Raw genomic sequence first — 17095 nt, 5'->3', positions numbered from 1 at the left:
CTAATAGGTGTGGTCACATTCCAGGTCATTTCTTTACGTTTTTTGTTTCTGGAGCAACTGTTAGATGAAATGTGCTAATATGTAACCTAACTCCAGTGTGAATAACTAGAAGAGGGGAGCAGCTCCATTCCAGACCAAGGGAGCTTTGAGATTGGCTGGGCCAGATCTCTCATTTGCATATCTGATTTGGAAATATAACACTAAACCCCTTCTTGCATGGATTTAACTTGCACCCAAGAGTCACCTACTGTGTATTGCTACTTATTTTTTTATGATAAGTGGTGATTACCAGTTGACAGGTTTTATTTGTTGAATTATAAATGGTTTTGTATTATCACCCTGAATGGCCTGTACTCGAGGTTTGGTAGGGTATGTGTTTTCATTTCATTTACCAAATTGAATTTTTGCTCTTTTAGTATTTGTCTAGAAGGCTTTCTGAAGTCAGGAAGCCCATTTATTTGGTGAAAAAAGATTCTGTATTAATATTTCTCATACAACATAAATAGGGTCTTCTATTAATAAAAAGATCTTGCACTTGGAAATCTTGATAAAGCTGTGTGCTTCCATACACTCGAGCAGTTTTGATTCCTAATATTTGACCTTAGGTGTGGGAATGGGTCTTTTTTGCCATTTGATTTCCAATTGATCAGCACAGTATAGAAAATAGACCCATAAAGCAACGTCAGCAGTGACAAATGTGCAAAAAGTGATCACTTGTTTTTGCTCGCTTTCAAACTGAAACCCTTTGTTGTGTTAAGAGAATGTGATAACCACTACACTGCGCAAGGTGGGAATGGGTGACTTGCAGAGAGTGTTGAACTTCAAGAAAGGACTTCTCTCAGGAATATATTTCCACATTCTGAAGAGGAGATTTTCTCCATTTCTGTAGTCTGACTTCCTCTTTTGCTAGAGAGCTGTAGAATGTGGAGTCACCTATCCAGCTCTGGGAGCAGTGTGTAGATAACAGGTTTTTTACTGCCGGATGAGCACAGTAAATTAATACAGCAGAATAAACACACTGTGAGTATTTGAAGGGAATTAACAATCTTTACGTCTCGCCATGTTCAATGCTGCTGTCATTTCTGTAATATTGTGATTATCACGTTAATCACACATGCGCAAGATCCCCTGTTTGAAATTGGGCAGAAACAGGTGTCTTTTTATCTTCTCACATTTTGCACTCCCGCCAGTGTTTTATGGATCTTGTTTGTCTTATTGCAAGAATTCGAATTTCCTGTGTCATTCATGATCACATCAAACAGCCAGCAGATCATGTCACCTTTCAGATAGTCATTCTTCTGCTTCCTAAATTTCCTAGAGACAGGTCTTTTCAGCAGAACTGACAAACGTGGCAAAGCAACCTGATAAGACCAGGTCCTAGAAGTCACTACTCAGTCAGTTACTACTGCCGAAATGCAAGCCCTTCCTCCAGCCTGAAGACATTGATCCTACATTACTCATGAAGAAGATGTATCTACCAAACCTCAGAGAGCTGAGCTGGATCACTACCCTTCTGAATGACGTTGCAGTAACACTCTACCACTCCTCTTCGTGCACTCATGCTGGAACTTTGGGAGGCTACTGCAGACAGCAGAGGTTGGATCGTACACAGAGGTTGAAATAGCTCAGCTGAGAAAGCCTTAGACTGATGCTCTAAAGGTCCCTGGTTCAATCTGGGGTTTTGGCATTTTGTTTCGTTGCGCCATTTGTTCCTCTCTGCAATGCCCTGTGTCCAAAGTCACACTTCCCTTTCTCAGCCTGAATCCCAAACTAGAGTCTTTGTGTCCTTGAGTCCCTCTTTTACCGACACTGATGAAGTACAGAAATAACTTAACATGTTTTGCACTCCTTATGGTGTTTTATGGTGGGACCTGTATTTCTCTATGAATTTCCTTAGTGACAGCCCATTTGTTTTCAATATATTTCTGGTGACGTTATTACATCCGTCTCCCCTGGTGGCTTGTTTTCATATCCCACTTCTGACAATGACTTTTCTTATGTCACTTTGATGGGAGTACAATTGGAAAAAAAACTAAAATGTGTGTAGTTGTTTCCATTTCAAACCTGTCTTCCATTTTATACAGTATTCCACAGGAGTGAATCAATTCCTTGTTTAATTTTGCAAATGACCCTGCTGTCAAAAAAACAAAATTCCCATGTAGCCAAGGAGTTGCTGAAAAGCAACTTCACTTTGATGTTTTGTGTTGTTATAACTAATTCATCTCCTTTAAAAAAATAGATTTCTGTAGAAGAAAGGTGTCTCACACTACAGTTTAAATTGTAAACAGGTCATAGAAAAAGCTCCTTAGCTCCCTGTTGGGAATCAAACCCCACTCTCCTGTATGACAGGCAGGGATTCTCACCATGGTTAAATTGCAACTGTAATAATATTGACAACATTAATAAATGCATATATAATTGAAATTGAAAACATATCTAACACAGCATCTTTTCTGATTATATACCACAATGCATTGCTGATATTTGTTGTTTGCCATTTAGGTTAAATACTGTCATGTTTTTCTCAGCAATCGTCTTTTGATGCGTAAGTATAAATAATGATAATACTATTTGAATACATACAGGTCTTAATATTATTTTGATTAAAATAGGAACAAGTTATAGGTTTATTCCATGCTGAAAAAAAGAAGAAAGAGAACACAATGTTTCGGCCGTGGAGCCTTCTTCAGGTGTGAGAGAGACAGGGCAGTAGGCAAAGGTAAAGTAGCGGGAGAACAAAGGTTGGGAGGGAGGAGGAGTGAGAGGCGGGAGCAGGGGACAGAAAGAGAGGCCAATCAAGAGGTGTGAAGTCAGAATGGGTGCAGAGAGGTGTGAAATGAAACTTCCAATGAATGGAGAAAATTTAAAAGAACAGTAGTCTGTCGTTAAGAGAAGGGAGAATGTGTGATCCTAGCTGCAGAATAATTTTAGTTTCGGTGGTCTTTCTGATGTATGAGTTCAGAAAACCGTCTTTGAGAACACAGACGGAGAGATTAGAGTGGTCGTGGCCGTCAGAGGTGAAATGAGAAACAATGGGCTTGGAGAGATCTTTAATCTTCACAGCCCTGACGTGTTCTCTGAAGCGGTCTCCGAGTCTCCTTCCTGTTTCTCCAATGTAGATGGCTGGGCATTTACTGCAAGAGATACAGTAAATAAGGTTGCTGAAGGTACAAGATGCTGTCTGGGTGATCCGGAATTGTCCTGAGGGGCCTTGAATGAGTGTGGTGGTGGCTGTGTACTTGCAAGTGATACAGCGAGCTCTGTTGCAAGGGAAAGTGCCTGGTGTGGATGGTTGTTGAGGGCGGTCAAGGGAGCTGTGAACAAGGAGGTTACGCAGATTAGGTGGTCGGCGATATGAGATGATAGGGCGATCAGAAAAGAGGGCCCCAATGGAGGGATCATCCTGTAGGATGGAAAAGTTGTGGTTAATGGTCCTGGGGATAGGAAGTGTGTTAGGGTGGTAAGGAAGCACCAAAGGAATGCGGTTGTTACGGCGAGAGTTCCTGATCGGGTTGATGGTCCGGGGGGTGTTTTTGGCTCGGGCAAGGGCCCTGTCAATCACACTGCTGGGGTATCCTCTGTTGATGAAAAATGAGTACATTTCGAGGGCTTCGAGTGGACAGTTGGTAGACAAGTGGATGTCTACGGGGGTAGTTGATAGACAAGTGGATGTCTAGAAACGGAAGAGTGGTGGAAGATATGTTAACCGTATATTTGAGGGACGGGTGGAAGTTGGTGAAATGGTGCAGGAAGAACTCAAGCTGATCGTTGGAGCATGTGGCAACACCAACGCAGTCATCAATATATTGTTTGTAGAAGTCGGACATAGCCAGTGTAGGAAGCGAAGAAGCGTTCTTCTACCCAGCCGACAAAAATGTTGGCATAGCTGGGTCCCATTCTGGTGCCCATGGCAACTCCACTGACCTGTTGGTAAAAAAGATTATTGAAAGAGAATGTGTTCAGTGTGAGGACCAATTCTGCAAGGCGTACCAGGATGTGGTTGGGTGGATCAAGCACTGTGCGTTTGTCCAGCGTGTGCTTGAGGGCTGTAAGGGAATGACGGTGTACAGAGATGTGATGTCCATGGTAAAAATGTGGCATTCGGTACCCTGAAATTGGAAATCATAGTTGGAGCGCGTGGTTGGTGTCTTTGATGTATGAGGGAAGATCTTCAACCAGCGGTCTCATGAGGCTGTCGAGAAAGGCTGAGATGTAAGTAGTTGGACAGTTACATGCTGATACGATGGGCCGTCCAGGGGTGTCCGGTTTGTGGATTTTGGGGAGGAGGTAAAATTGAGACACCTGTGGATGTTCCTGGGGGAGCTCATTACCGCTGATAAGAAGGGAAATGGTGGATACCACTTCCTTTTGGTAGTCAGTGGTAGGGTCCTGTTGGAGAGGGAGGTAGGCAGAAGTATCAGTTAGTTGTCTAGAGGCTTCAAAGACATATAGATCCTTACGCCACACCACAACAGCACCTCCTTTGTCCGCTGGTTTGATGACGATATCATCCCTGTTGCGGAGAGACTGGAGCGCCTGATTTTCTCCTTGGGTGAGGTTAGACCTATGTTTACTGGGTATAGAGAGTGCCTTGGGAGCTTGATTAGTGCATTGGTTGATGAAATAATCAACTGGTGGAAAACGGCCAGAGGAGGGAGTCCAACAGCTCTGTTTGGGATTAATGTTGTTAATGACATCAATAACCGGGTTGTTATCAGCTGCCTGTGAAGAGGAATTGTCAGCAAAATGTGCTCTGAGACGGATCCTGCGGTAAAAGCGGTTAAGGTCGACATTGGTCTGGGGGATGTCCAGCTTCCTTGGAACTGGTACAAAACTGAGCCCTTTGCTGAGGAGGGATCGCTCATCCTAATGTAATCGCTCATATAATTGCTCATCCTAACATGTAAATCTTTATACATGTTATTATACACATAAAGTAAACTGCATGACTAGAACCAATTCTGTTCTAATCAACCATAAGTAAGAGTAATTATAGTCAACATTTAGTTGACTAACATTTAGTTGACTAGACTAAATCAAAAGTGGGTGACTACAAAGTAACTAATAGACATTTTAGGAACAAGTACAGGTTTGTTCCATGCTGAAAAGAGAAGAAAATGCAAAGTGTCAGCTGAGGAACTGTTACGTCCCAGTGTGTGTTCTGTGTGTGTTTTTTTCCAAGTTCCACACTGCTGACCCTTGATTGTTCTCCCTTCCCCATTGGCCCACCATCACTCCACTGTTTCAGTATGATGTCATCATTAATTAGCCTCAGCCAATCAGAACACATCTTATTCACTATATAACATGGAGGCTTTCAGAAAGAAGAGGCCTTTCGTTTGACTTCGGTCCCGTTCGGTTTTGGTTATCGCTTCGCTCCTGGTTATTGCTTCGGCTTCGTTTGTTGGTTTGTTTTGCTTTGTGTGTGTGTATTTTCGTATAGCTTTGGCTTTGTTGTTTTGTTGGATTTACGTTAGTTTCTTTGTACTTTCGTTTGTTTGTGTGTTCATCCTTGTTTTTGTCATTACCTTGCCCCAGTGTTACATGTTCAACTTTTGTGTTCTTTTTGTACCCTGCTGCTATTTATTACTCTTGTTTTCCCTTATTTGTCTTCCTGGTTCACTTGTGTTTTTGTGTGAACTTTTGTATATAAGGTTAGTTTAGGTTGTTGGGTACACTTACACACTTAGTTGATTTTGTATTAGTACACTAGTTTAGTACGGGTGAGTGCCATTTGTCTTGTATGGTTTTGGGTAGTCAGTGCAGGTTAGCTAGGGTGTTGAAGACACCGAAGACCGTTTGTTTCGGGTTTTCTTTTGTAGTCAGATTAGCTTTCCCTCACTGTCATAGCCAGCTCCATTTTTTGTTTGTTATTTTCTTTCCTTTGGCACCACTCTAGTTCCTTACCCTTGTTATCATACTTCCTAGTCCCTCACCAAAACCCCCCCTGCTTCCAAAAGAATTATCCTAAATGTTACACCCCTTTTCCCCTAGACACTTGGGGTCGTAACAGGAACCTTTAACAGATGTCACATGCTGACGCAGTTACCTACTTCAACTAATAGACATTTCAGTTGACTTGACTAAGATTATGATTAAATCAAAAACTAAAGTGGTGACTAAAGCGGTGTATTTTTAAGTCACCTGACTGGATAAAACCCTTTCCACACTGACTGCAGCTGGAAGGTCTCTCTCTCTGGTGCGATTAGGTGCAGTGGCTCTGTAGCTAAGGATCTATACGTGTGGGTGGAAAGTTGCTGGTTCAAATCCCACAGCTGCAGAGAAATCCTATGCTGGTGGGCCCCTGAGCAAGGCCCTTAACCACAACTACACCAGAGATGCTGACCCCTAGCTTCTCTTCCTATCTGTGGGCCTCATAGTGAGAGTGTTGTGAGAAAACAAAATCCTAATGTGAGAAAGTGATCTTATCTTATGCGCTGGTGGTGTCTTAAGGTGATTCAGTCACTAAAACTCTTCCCACGCTGACTGCAACAATTTATTTTCAAAGTTTATTTATCAAATGCACAACAACAGAGCATGCAGCAGTAGTTGCTGGCAATGAAATGTCTTTTCTGCAAGCTCACAAAAATCACAAGAATCACAGAAATCACAAAAACACAAAAATCACAAAATTGAGATTATGAAAATAAGGTTACATAATAACAGATGTAATAGAAATTGAATAAAACTCAATATGAGTAGAGCTGCTATGTGTCCATGGTGTATGCAATATATACAAGTAGTGCGGTTATGCTGAATACAGTGAAAACTGTGTGTCCATGTAGCCATTACAGGTGATTTGCTAAAGGAGCTGGAGGTTGGCTATTTAGCAGTCTGATTGCCTGGAGGTAGAAGCTGTTCCGTAGTCTGTTGGACTTGGACCGAATACTTTGGTACCGTTAACCGGATGGTAGGAGGGAAAATAGTTTGTGACTGCGATGACTGCGGTCCTTGAGAACAGACCTGGCCTTCTTCAGACATCTAGCTGAGTAGATATCCTGGATGTTTTGTAGCTCACAGCCAGTGATGAGCTGTGCTGACTTCACCACCCTCTGCAGAACTTTGCCATCCCGGGCGGAGCAGTTCCCATACCAGGCAGTGATGCAACCAGTCAGGATGCTCTCAATAGTGCACCTGTAGACGTTGGCCTGGATATGTGATGGCATGCCAAACCTCTTTAGCCTACGGAGAAAGAATAGGCGCTGCCGTGCTGTTTTGACCATGGTTTTAGTGTGGTGGGTCCAGGTTAAGTCCTCTGAGATGTTAACTCCCAGGATCTTGAAACTGCTGACCCTCTCCACTGCAGTTCCACTGATGTAGATAGGTGTGTGATCTCCTCCCTAGTGTTTTCTATTGCCTCTCTCCTGTGTGAATGCGCTGATGGGCTCTTAAGTTACTTGAAAGACTAAAACATTTCCCACACTGACTGCAGCTGAACGGTCTCTCTCCTGTGTGAACAAGCTGGTGCCTTTTTAAGTCATGTGATTGACTAAAACTCTTCCCACACTTACTGCAGCTGAATGGTTTCTCTCCTGTGTGAGTGCGCTGGTGGGCTCTTAAGTTACTTGATTTACTAAAACTCTTCCCACACTGACTGCAGCTGAACAGTCTCTCTCCAGTGTGAGTGCGATTGTGGGCTAATAAGGCACTTGAGACTCTAAAACTCTTCCCACACTGACTGCAACTGAATGGTCTCTCTCCTGTGTGAATACGCTGGTGTCTTTTTAAGTAGTGTGACTGACTAAAACGCTTCCCACACTGACAGCAGCTGAATAATTTCTCTCCTGTGTGAATGCCCTGGTGGACTATTAAGGTTCTTGACTGACTAAAACTCTTCCCACACTGACTGCAGCTGAATGGTCTCTCTCCTGTGTGAATGCGCTGGTGGACTATTAAGGCACTTGAGTCTCTAAAACTCTTCCCACACTGATTGCAGCTGAATGGTCTCTCTCCTGTGTGAATACCCTGGTGTCTTTTTAAGTTGTGTGACTGACTAAAACTCTTCCCACACTGACGGCAAGTGAAATATTTCTCTCCTGTGCGAAGGTTTTTTGAAATGCTAGACTGACAAAAATGCTGCTCATCCCTGTGTTGTAATGGTAGTTTGTCCACTCCATCTGAGCAAGGCTTTGAGTGATTCTTCCTCATTGTCTGATCATGCTGGGGTTTCTTATTCTGCAAATCCTTCATGGAATGATTTTGCTCTCTGTTCTGAAACTGAGATTTGTTTTCTCCATCGTGTCCTTCAGTGTGCAGCTCAGCAGTCTGAATCACCTGGGGCTCCTTCTTCAGCTCTGCGGGGTCAATCAACTGGGGCTCCATGTCCTTATCTGTAAGATTAAACTCACTCAGTTCTTCTTTGAGCTCTTGTACAGAGACACAGTAAAGTTCATTACAACCTTGTGACATATTGTTCATGTCCTGATTATTAATCTTCTCTGTAAAAGCATCACATACTAAGAGTCCAGGTGTCCCACTCTCAGGCTCCGTCTTCATCATGGGCACAGAGTCCAGATCCTCCACACTCTGTCTGCTCTCTGTGTGCTGCTCACTGAGTGTCTCTTTCCCTTCTGCAGCAGTGATCTCTGTCTCCTGCATCAGACTGGAGCTCCACTCCTCCTCCTCACTGTGCTGCTGTTCAAGAGGAGCCCTTTCCCCAGCATCAGGGAGAACACTGGCCTCTGAGCCTGAAAACACAGGACAAGAAGACAAGACCTTTATTATAATAATAATAATAATAAACTTTATTATACAGATGCAGCCATTCAAAATGCACGGTAGAAACCTGTACTGCAGTACGTGATTGGCTGGCCAAAATGACCGACGGGCACTCATGGTGCATTAGTCGGTAGTGAAAAGATTTAATCATTTAATCTCTTTACTGTGCACATTTTAATCCGCTTAGTATTGAATATTTATAGGAAATTTTACCGCTAAAGGGAAATTTTAGTAGCTGAGCATAAAAAGAAGAGGAGCATAACACATCTGAAGGTAGACAGATAGATAGAAGGTCATAAATGATATTAATTTAGGAACATACAGTAGGCTAGTCAAACGTTCTGAGGTCAAATTCTTCCAGGACAACGGCATCGAAAATTTTTGGCGCGCCCTCTCTTTAAAGCCCTGGCCAAATATGAAGACAGTACGTACAGTTATAATTCAAACTGAATTAAAAACTACACATCCCAGTTACCATGGTGGTGCATGTGATCATTGCGTTTAACCAATGAAACAGGGTGAAAAATCAGTCACATGACTTTGGGGCTGAGTTTCGAAAGCTTAATCTATCAGCAACAAAGCGAAATCTATACGATAGGCTACCTCAAACTGTCAGTTACATGACTGTGTACATCGCTTAAGCCACTCCTATTTGGCATTTTAGTTATGGAGGCAGGAAGACGCACCCCCCCTCCCCCTCCCTCTGGGTGCCTGACTTGTCGCCATCTTTAACCGTTCCGTTTCCGAATCACAGTAGGTACACGTACAAAAATTAGGTCATCCCAGATACAATACATATAGATTTTTGTGGTAAGAGGGAGCAAAACATCAGTATTTACCGCTAGTAATTAGTGTGAGATTTATAGTTGAAATCTGAGCCTAAATATAAAGTTAAAATCTCGACAAAGCAATGTAGGAAATACACAGAGAAAATAAATCCTTTCTGACATCTAAAATCAATTTCGATCAAGGTCTCCAAAACGAACAAGAAAACATTTTCAGAGAGCAATTACGCCGTGTTTATTTAGAATAAGTGATTTATGAGCAATCTAATTTCTTATTCGTTTAAAACAGTGAAATGTCAGCTGCAAAAGATCGCACCAGAGACAGCACTATCTCTGCCACTCACAGACGTTCAGGAAAGGGTGAATGAAGTCATGTCAAGTACAATACTTCGGTGATCAATAATAACAGTTGAAGGACAAGAAACAAAAGATAGTGAAAACTGAAGCTTTTTAAGGCTAAAACTAAAATTCTTCCTACAAATTAAGGCAAATATAAATTCAGGACGTTAAAGTGCTAGAGGTGTAAAAAATACAAAAATGCACATGAGCAAAAAGTTTTAGAAATGGAGCAGGTGTTACTTTGAAATAAACAAACAGAAAAAAGCCATGACTATACATAGTGCAGAAGAGGGATGCAGGAACACTTGCTTAGATATACAAAAAATCACAAAAAAGTGTATATTACAAAAGAACATGCAAACATGTTCATGAACATGTACGTCCATTTCCCTTTGGGATCAATAAAGTCTTATCCATCTCTACACATGAAACAGAGTGAGGAATCAGAAACTTAGCACGCATAAAAAACAGCAATTCTGTCAGTGAGATTCAAATGAATTAATAGCAAACATGGTTTCATGGAGGGCTTCTCAGATAGTTGGGCATTCAGGTAGATTGCCAGGTGAAAGGATCTGTAAATATATTTTGTTAAAGCAAGTCAGTTTTTCGCAACACATAAAAGGCATTTTTCCAAGAAAGTTTAGCCTGTGTCACTAATGAAACCACTAGATAAAGACAAATATAGAAATCTAAAGATTTTTTTATTCAATGTTGGTAGCAGGATGAACTGTCAGGTTGAGCTAAGTGTATATTTTGTCGCATAGTTGCTGCAAGATATTAACAGTGAAAAAAGGTATTTAGAAATGAGTCATTTCAAGAAGAAAAATTTCAGAATAATTGTAAATCTAACAGGATAGAGAAAGCACAGAAAATAAGCAGTTAGATTGATCAGATTAGTATGAAAAGTCATTTAGCAAAGAGGGAATGAGAAGAGTGACAAAGCAATAAAGCAATACAGTAGATGTAAAAACAGTTATAAGGACCACAGATTACAAAGTAAATACATAAAAGAAAGACAAGCAGTTAGAAGTGCTACCACAATTAGAAAATGAAGCAGATACAGACACTAAGTCTTCTGAAAAAGGTTTTGAGGTTAGATTTAAATGCACTCAGGGTAGGTGACTGATATCACTGGGGATACAAATCCAGAGCTCTGCGGTGCAGCTAGAGAAGGTCCTGTCACCCACAGAATGTAGATGTTCTTGAGGACAGCTAGAAGACCAGAGTCAGACGGACAAAGGTGGGGAGTAGACAGATAATAAGCCAGATAGGTACTGAATGAGGATGAGGATTTTGAAGTTGACTCGAAACCTGATAGGAAGCCAGTGCAAGGACAGGCGTAATGCATCCCGATCAGGATTCTCGCTGTCAAATTCTGAACATATTAAAGATGCTCAGTGTGGATTTAATTTCCCCAGTGAACAGGATGTGCATTTATTAATTCTAGAAAAAAATGGCTTTCTTGATTTCTCTAGTTCCTAGTTTCTCTAGTTCCCTTTAAAATAAACTATTATTCCACCATGCAGAGTATTACATGGCCAGTATTTACATATGATATTTGTGATTTAAAGAAATTAACACAAGCAGCTTTTGAGGGGTTAAGTGTTGGCTGAGTTATTGCAGGATATAAGACTAGAGATGTTGGTAGGAAAAAGATAATTTGAGGAAAGCTGAGGAATACACTGATAACAAGAACACTTCCTGATGGGGTTAGGCATACTTTTGATGAAGATGAAGTTAACAGACTGTATGTTTACATAGATACTGAAATGAGGATTGTATTTTAGATTTTGTGTAGTTGCTAGCATTGAACTGTGTGTTGGATGCACATGAATTGAAGGAATGGACAAACATAGCTGATGTGGATCCACAGAGCCAGCATCTTAAGATTTGTATATTTAGAGGCAATTTGTTGAAATAACTAACTAGGTATGGCTATTGATGTGCAAGAGAGGTGGAAAGGCTGTTTCCTTAAGCCAGCCCTATAAAATAATTTATCCTCAGTGAGATGCTGCCATCTCACAGTGGGTTTCTAACACTGTGTATAGTTCCATCCACACAGTGCCTTTACTTCCATCCATTTTCTAATCTCTTTATCCAGTACAGAGGATTTGGAGCCTATCCCAGTAAGCAACGGACACAAGGCAGAATACACCCTGGACATAGCGCAAGTCCATCACAGGACAGACACAAACACACATAACCAGGGCCAGTTTTCCCATAAGCCAATTAACCTACCAGTATGTTTTGGAGTGAGAGAGGGAATCATTAAAATAAATACAGCTTTTTAGTGTAGATTACACTTTCCTAAAATGTATTTAAAAAATAAAAATGATTACAATCTAATCTTCCCACGTTTGATCCCAAAATCCCATGAAAAATAAATCTAAACGGGGAGAAAGCTATGCTGATAGTTTATTAAGATACTTAAAAGACAAAGATAACCATTTATGTTGCATTTGTCTGATTGTATCAAAAAGACATTTAATAAAACTGATAATTCTGGTCCCAAAGTCTGATTGCCTGACACACATTCGAAGAAGTCCTATATTTTCTAATATACGCACATCCCGGAATTTTGACTTCACTGTGTGATGAAGAAATTTTAAAGACTACTTCTTAGCGTAGATAAAAAAAGCTTGGATTCTCATGTACAGTATCTGATACACATATCTTTTTCTGTTGTCTTTGTTGATCTCTTGAGGATCCTTGTGATATTTTGAGCTCTTGTTATAAAAGTGTCGCAGTTTAAATCATTTTCGTTGTTAGAAATTATGAAACGCTCTGTTAAAAGCAAGGGAGTTTTTATGTCTGTTATAGTCAAAGAAAATGCCCGACGAACTAGGGATTTGGCAGTTTTTCAGTGCTTGTACAATCGATGGAAATGTTCAAATAAATGTGCTAAAGAAATAAACCAAAAAAGTCATTTATTCCTTTATCATATTGTCTAGCTAATGTCCCATTCTTGTTAGTTAGATCAACGAAATGCTGTGGTGTTACTTTTTGTCGATGAAAAAATAAAAGTATTTTCATTTAAAATGATGGTTACAAATAATGTGGACCAGCGTAATACTTTGAGTTTACAGCTTATCCAAGGTCATTCATTAATACTATTAGTGATATCTTCGGTAAAGGCTTTGATGCATAAAATATTTCTGCATAATTAAAATATTTATGATAAAGGTTGTGTTGTGTACTTTTGCCCAACTGAACAATCTTGCATTCATAAAATATACCAACTTTTTTATGACTGATGATTAACATGCTGTAATACACAGTTTAAATTTAAAAGCTCAAATGCTGTACATGAGAGTTAACCTTTAATGGCTCCTCCTGGCGGTTTTACAAGGTGATTCCGGATACTTTCCGATATGACGTCATATGACACATTACACTGCATCATACCGTGTTTTGATGCGACACGCCCACCATGTTGTACCATGGTCTACCTCACGCGTTTTGAATGGCTGCATCTGTATATAGAACCTTCAAAGGTGGCTGTATAGTATGTGAAAGGAAGATGGTTTGACAATATGCTGCACATATGGGTCCAATGTCAGGTCTGAGATAAATATCATCCTCGGGTTTTCAATTTAGACTGAAGCTCAAGTACAGAACTATCTACGGATAGGTCTAGAGCATTGGTTTTACAAAGTTTGTGGGTGGTGCCAATAAGCATGACTCTAGTCTTGTCACAGTTAAGATGAAGGAAATTCTGAGTCACATAGGTTTTTTATGTCGGAGATGCAATTCGATAAAATAGAGAAAGCCACATCAGTGTCAGGTTTGGTATGGACGTCTAGGTGAAAATCATCAGCATAGAAATGACAGTTGAGGCCATGTGACCTTAAAAGCTGACCAAGTGGACACATGTAAATGCTGAAAAGTAAAGGGTCGAGTATTGAGCCCTGAGTTTTAACACGAGCTTCGAGTAGTGCTCAAAAGGAAGTAATATCCACACAAAAAGTACTAGCTTAAAATTTAAATTTCAGATAGCAAAGACGTTATTTAGCAGTGAAGAGATAAGGGAGAGACCTGGGAAGTGAGATGATAATATAATTTTTTTGTTTTTGTATTTTTTTGTATTTTGCAAACTATGCAGTCTAGTGTCTTGAAGTTAGCTTTGCGCCCAAATATTTAAAGATGCTGCCTGTTCTTGGTCAGTAAGGTAAAGGACATGTATTTGGTAAGCTGGCTGTACGCCCAGAACGTGAAAAGAACTAACTGTTGTCTAGTCTGCAACTTAGATATAATTAATCGGCACTAGTTATCATGCAGCATGAACATCAATATAAGTACAAAGAGGAAAAAAAGCAAGACAAGAAAAGTTAAATTGTATCACTGTTTTTATTGTAATTTAAACTATATACATGGACATGCTAGTACAGTGACAGATGAGTTGTTTAAGATAAGATTACTTTATTAGCCCTATACAATTTCTTGCTTTAGGAATTTATCTTTTCACATACACTAGCTTGTTCTCCATGAGACAAGCAGATAGGGAGAGAAGCTTGGGGTCAGAACGCAGGGTCAGCCATTGTACAGCACCTCTGGAGCAGTTGGGGTTAAGGGCCTTACTCAGGGGCCCAATGGAGTAGGATTCCTCTGCCGGCCGCAGGATTTGAACCTGCAACCTTCCAGCCACAGGCGCAGATCCTTAGCCACAGAGCCACTGCTCCATTTAAGGATGGTGTTCTGATTATATGCAATTTTGGATATACAGGCTTTGTCAGGACCGAAACTGCTGTATAAAATGCGAGTCTACTGGAATAATATCACAACTACATTACACATAACGCTGCACACTACATTTAACACTGCACTGACACTGAGAGGTTAATAGAGACACACTGACTGGACACTAAAGTACACTAACATTGCACTGAGAGAGAGAGGGGTTAATACAGACACAATGACTGGACACTGTAGTACAATAACACAGCACTGAGAGAGAGGGGTTAATGCAGACTCACTGACCGACTGGACACTACAGTACATTAAGATTAAGACTGCATTGAGAAGAGGAGGACCGGAGGACTGAAATACTTAAACCGATTAAAATTATTGTTATATACACAATCATCAGTAAATATATAAAAAGCCAATACGACGTAAAAACAATATCTATACGTTTTCTTTCCTAATGACGTTGTATTTATTCACTGATTCAGTGAAACAATTGCTGAATCTGAACGAGGTGTTTATTACCGTAACCAGACAAAACAGTTCAGTTTCCAGTAAAGAATCCCGTTGCTACAACACACAAGTCTTTCCCACTTCACTCTGCATCTCTCCACTATACTCTCACCAGTGAGGAAGTTAAAGACACTGTTTTTAAACTCGCACAGATCCCGACTACATACAAGTCACCACACTGACCTGACAGCTCTAGTTTCGTGTCCATTTCTTCTTTTATTCCTGCAGTCACTTCACAGGGAAGCGTGTATCCAACATGATCTGTCGGTCCCTGATATCCTTCTGCTCCCGACTCCTTCTCCCACAGCTGCAATCTCCACTTCAAGCTCTCGTTTTCCTTCTTCAGTTGCGCCATTTCACTCCCGACACTGTCCTCCACACACTGTGTGATTTTAAACACGGCCCGTCTCACCAGGATCTGGGAGATATTGCGGAGTTTGTCTTGAAACTCGTTCTCGGAGTCAGACATCCTGTTTCCAAAAACTTCTGACACTTCATACACGATCGATTTGAGCAAAACCTGCATGAAAGAGTCAAGCTGGGTTTGCAGATTTAACAAGCACTCCGCCATCCTTCTTCAGAGTCGGTCAGAAACAAAGGCTGACTTCCGAAGTTTAAACAGAACAACTTATTTTTTATTCTTCACAGATCCTGTTGTCAGGGCTGTGCTCTGTTCAAGCATAAACACAGTCGACAAGACGTTACGTATTCAGAACCTGAAGTTATTTTAAAGAAAAACAACAACTTTCTTTATCTAAAGAAAATTATTCCGTCACCCACACGTGGTTGAAGTACATGCAGGGTCGCGTAGTATAATGACGTCATTCGTTAGCGCGGCCGCAGCTTCAAAACAATAGAGAAGCGGAGCTGAGAAAGAGGAGTTTCTTCAGCCGGATATAAACTTTTCTGCACCTCCTAGCGCCACCTAGTCAAGAGGAGTGAATCACCTGCGACCTTCGCCGTTCGTAACGGAACAGATGGATTTTTTTGCCCTTCCACAACCATCCTCCCCAACGAAAACTTCTCAAGTGGATTTTTTCAATTGGATTTTTATCTCCCTATGCAGGTTTTTGGTTAAAGAAAAAAAAATGGTGTCGTTCTCTTGCCAACTGGCAGTATTTCTTCTGCACTTATAAGCAAGATTTCTATTTCATATTTCACAAATTGTTAGAAATTCTCGAAAAACAAGTGGTTCCAAGAAAGGAAATAAATACTTTCATTTAACAAAATCAAGCCATATGTGGTCGTCCTTCTGTATGACAAGACAGGAAGAAAGACACCTCAGGACTTCGGACACAGGATCTCCTGTTTATTTAGAGAAGGTTTAACCATCTGTCAGTTTTCATGTCCAAGGAGCTCAATTTGCATTCCGTGTACAACAGCATGTCTTCTACACCCGCCACTGAAGCACAGCACGGGCTCAGCATCTTGACATCTCCCAAACAGAGACACACAGAGACCTTTTGGTGGGATTGTGGCTCACAAGGGGAGAAGAGACAATTTCCAGAACAGGATTTGTTACATTTGAGTATCGTGAACACAAATCAGTGCCTGCTTGTATTTCTGTGTTTTTTTAAATTTTACAGAAAGTTTAAATGTGACTTTGAAGGCATTATAATATTCACAACCTTGGCAAAAAATGGTTGTCCATAATTGTTGTTTATGTTTGATTAACAGACAAAATATGACAACCCCTCTACTGAGCATACAGTACGTTGTACAGTACGTTGATTAAACGCATACCTTAGATGTATAAATGTGGTCCGTAATTGGTCTAGAATGAAATTTTAATATACGTATATCATTATACGTCAATTACACATCTCTGATTATACAGTATGTCCATTATACATAAATGGTTGGAGTTTTATTATACGGATACATTTAAAGGACTATTATACCTATATAGTTAAAGGTCTATTATACATCAAAGATAGGTCTCATAGGTGTAGAAACTAGTAAATCAAGCCAATGATTTGGTTTAGAAATTTATTCTGAGAATACACAATTATTCACCCCTGAAAAATACATAGTTCAAATTATGCATTTTATACAAT

At 40.5% G+C, this 17095-nt stretch overlaps 2 protein-coding genes and 1 non-coding gene across 3 annotated transcripts in view; 2 read left to right on the top strand and 1 right to left on the bottom strand.

The window, feature by feature from the left end:
- Window positions 1-17095, top strand: part of LOC148825697 (uncharacterized) — a 221745-nt gene that overhangs the window by 33109 nt on the left and 171541 nt on the right. The window lies entirely within an intron of this gene.
- LOC148825708 (U7 small nuclear RNA) lies at window positions 399-454 on the top strand. The gene has a single exon (XR_016093293.1). It is a non-coding gene; the product is annotated as a U7 small nuclear RNA (small nuclear RNA).
- LOC148825707 (uncharacterized) lies at window positions 6582-15824 on the bottom strand. The gene is made up of 2 exons (XM_088926215.1): window positions 15222-15824; window positions 6582-8687 (listed from the first exon to the last, which is right to left on the bottom strand). Exons 1-2 carry the CDS (start codon window positions 15607-15609, stop codon window positions 7351-7353), a joined length of 1725 nt encoding a protein of 574 aa, XP_088782341.1. The 5' UTR covers window positions 15610-15824; the 3' UTR covers window positions 6582-7350.

This window comes from Atractosteus spatula, chromosome 10, assembly GCF_055471065.1.
Source record: "Atractosteus spatula isolate fAtrSpa1 chromosome 10, fAtrSpa1.hap1, whole genome shotgun sequence".
Taxonomy (NCBI): Eukaryota; Metazoa; Chordata; class Actinopteri; order Semionotiformes; family Lepisosteidae; genus Atractosteus; species Atractosteus spatula.
This window is presented reverse-complemented; position numbering and strand designations above follow the sequence as displayed.

What these genes read in the sequence shown, in the direction of transcription:
- LOC148825707 (XM_088926215.1), bottom strand. Translation starts at nt 15,609, where the DNA reads ATGGCGGAGTGCTTGTTAAATCTGCAAACCCAGCTTGACTCTTTCATG. An exon ending in CACGAAACTAGAGCTGTCAG is followed by an intron (nt 8,688 to 15,221) that starts GTCAGTGTGGTG and finishes CTGTGTTTTCAG; the next exon opens with GCTCAGAGGCCAGTGTTCTC.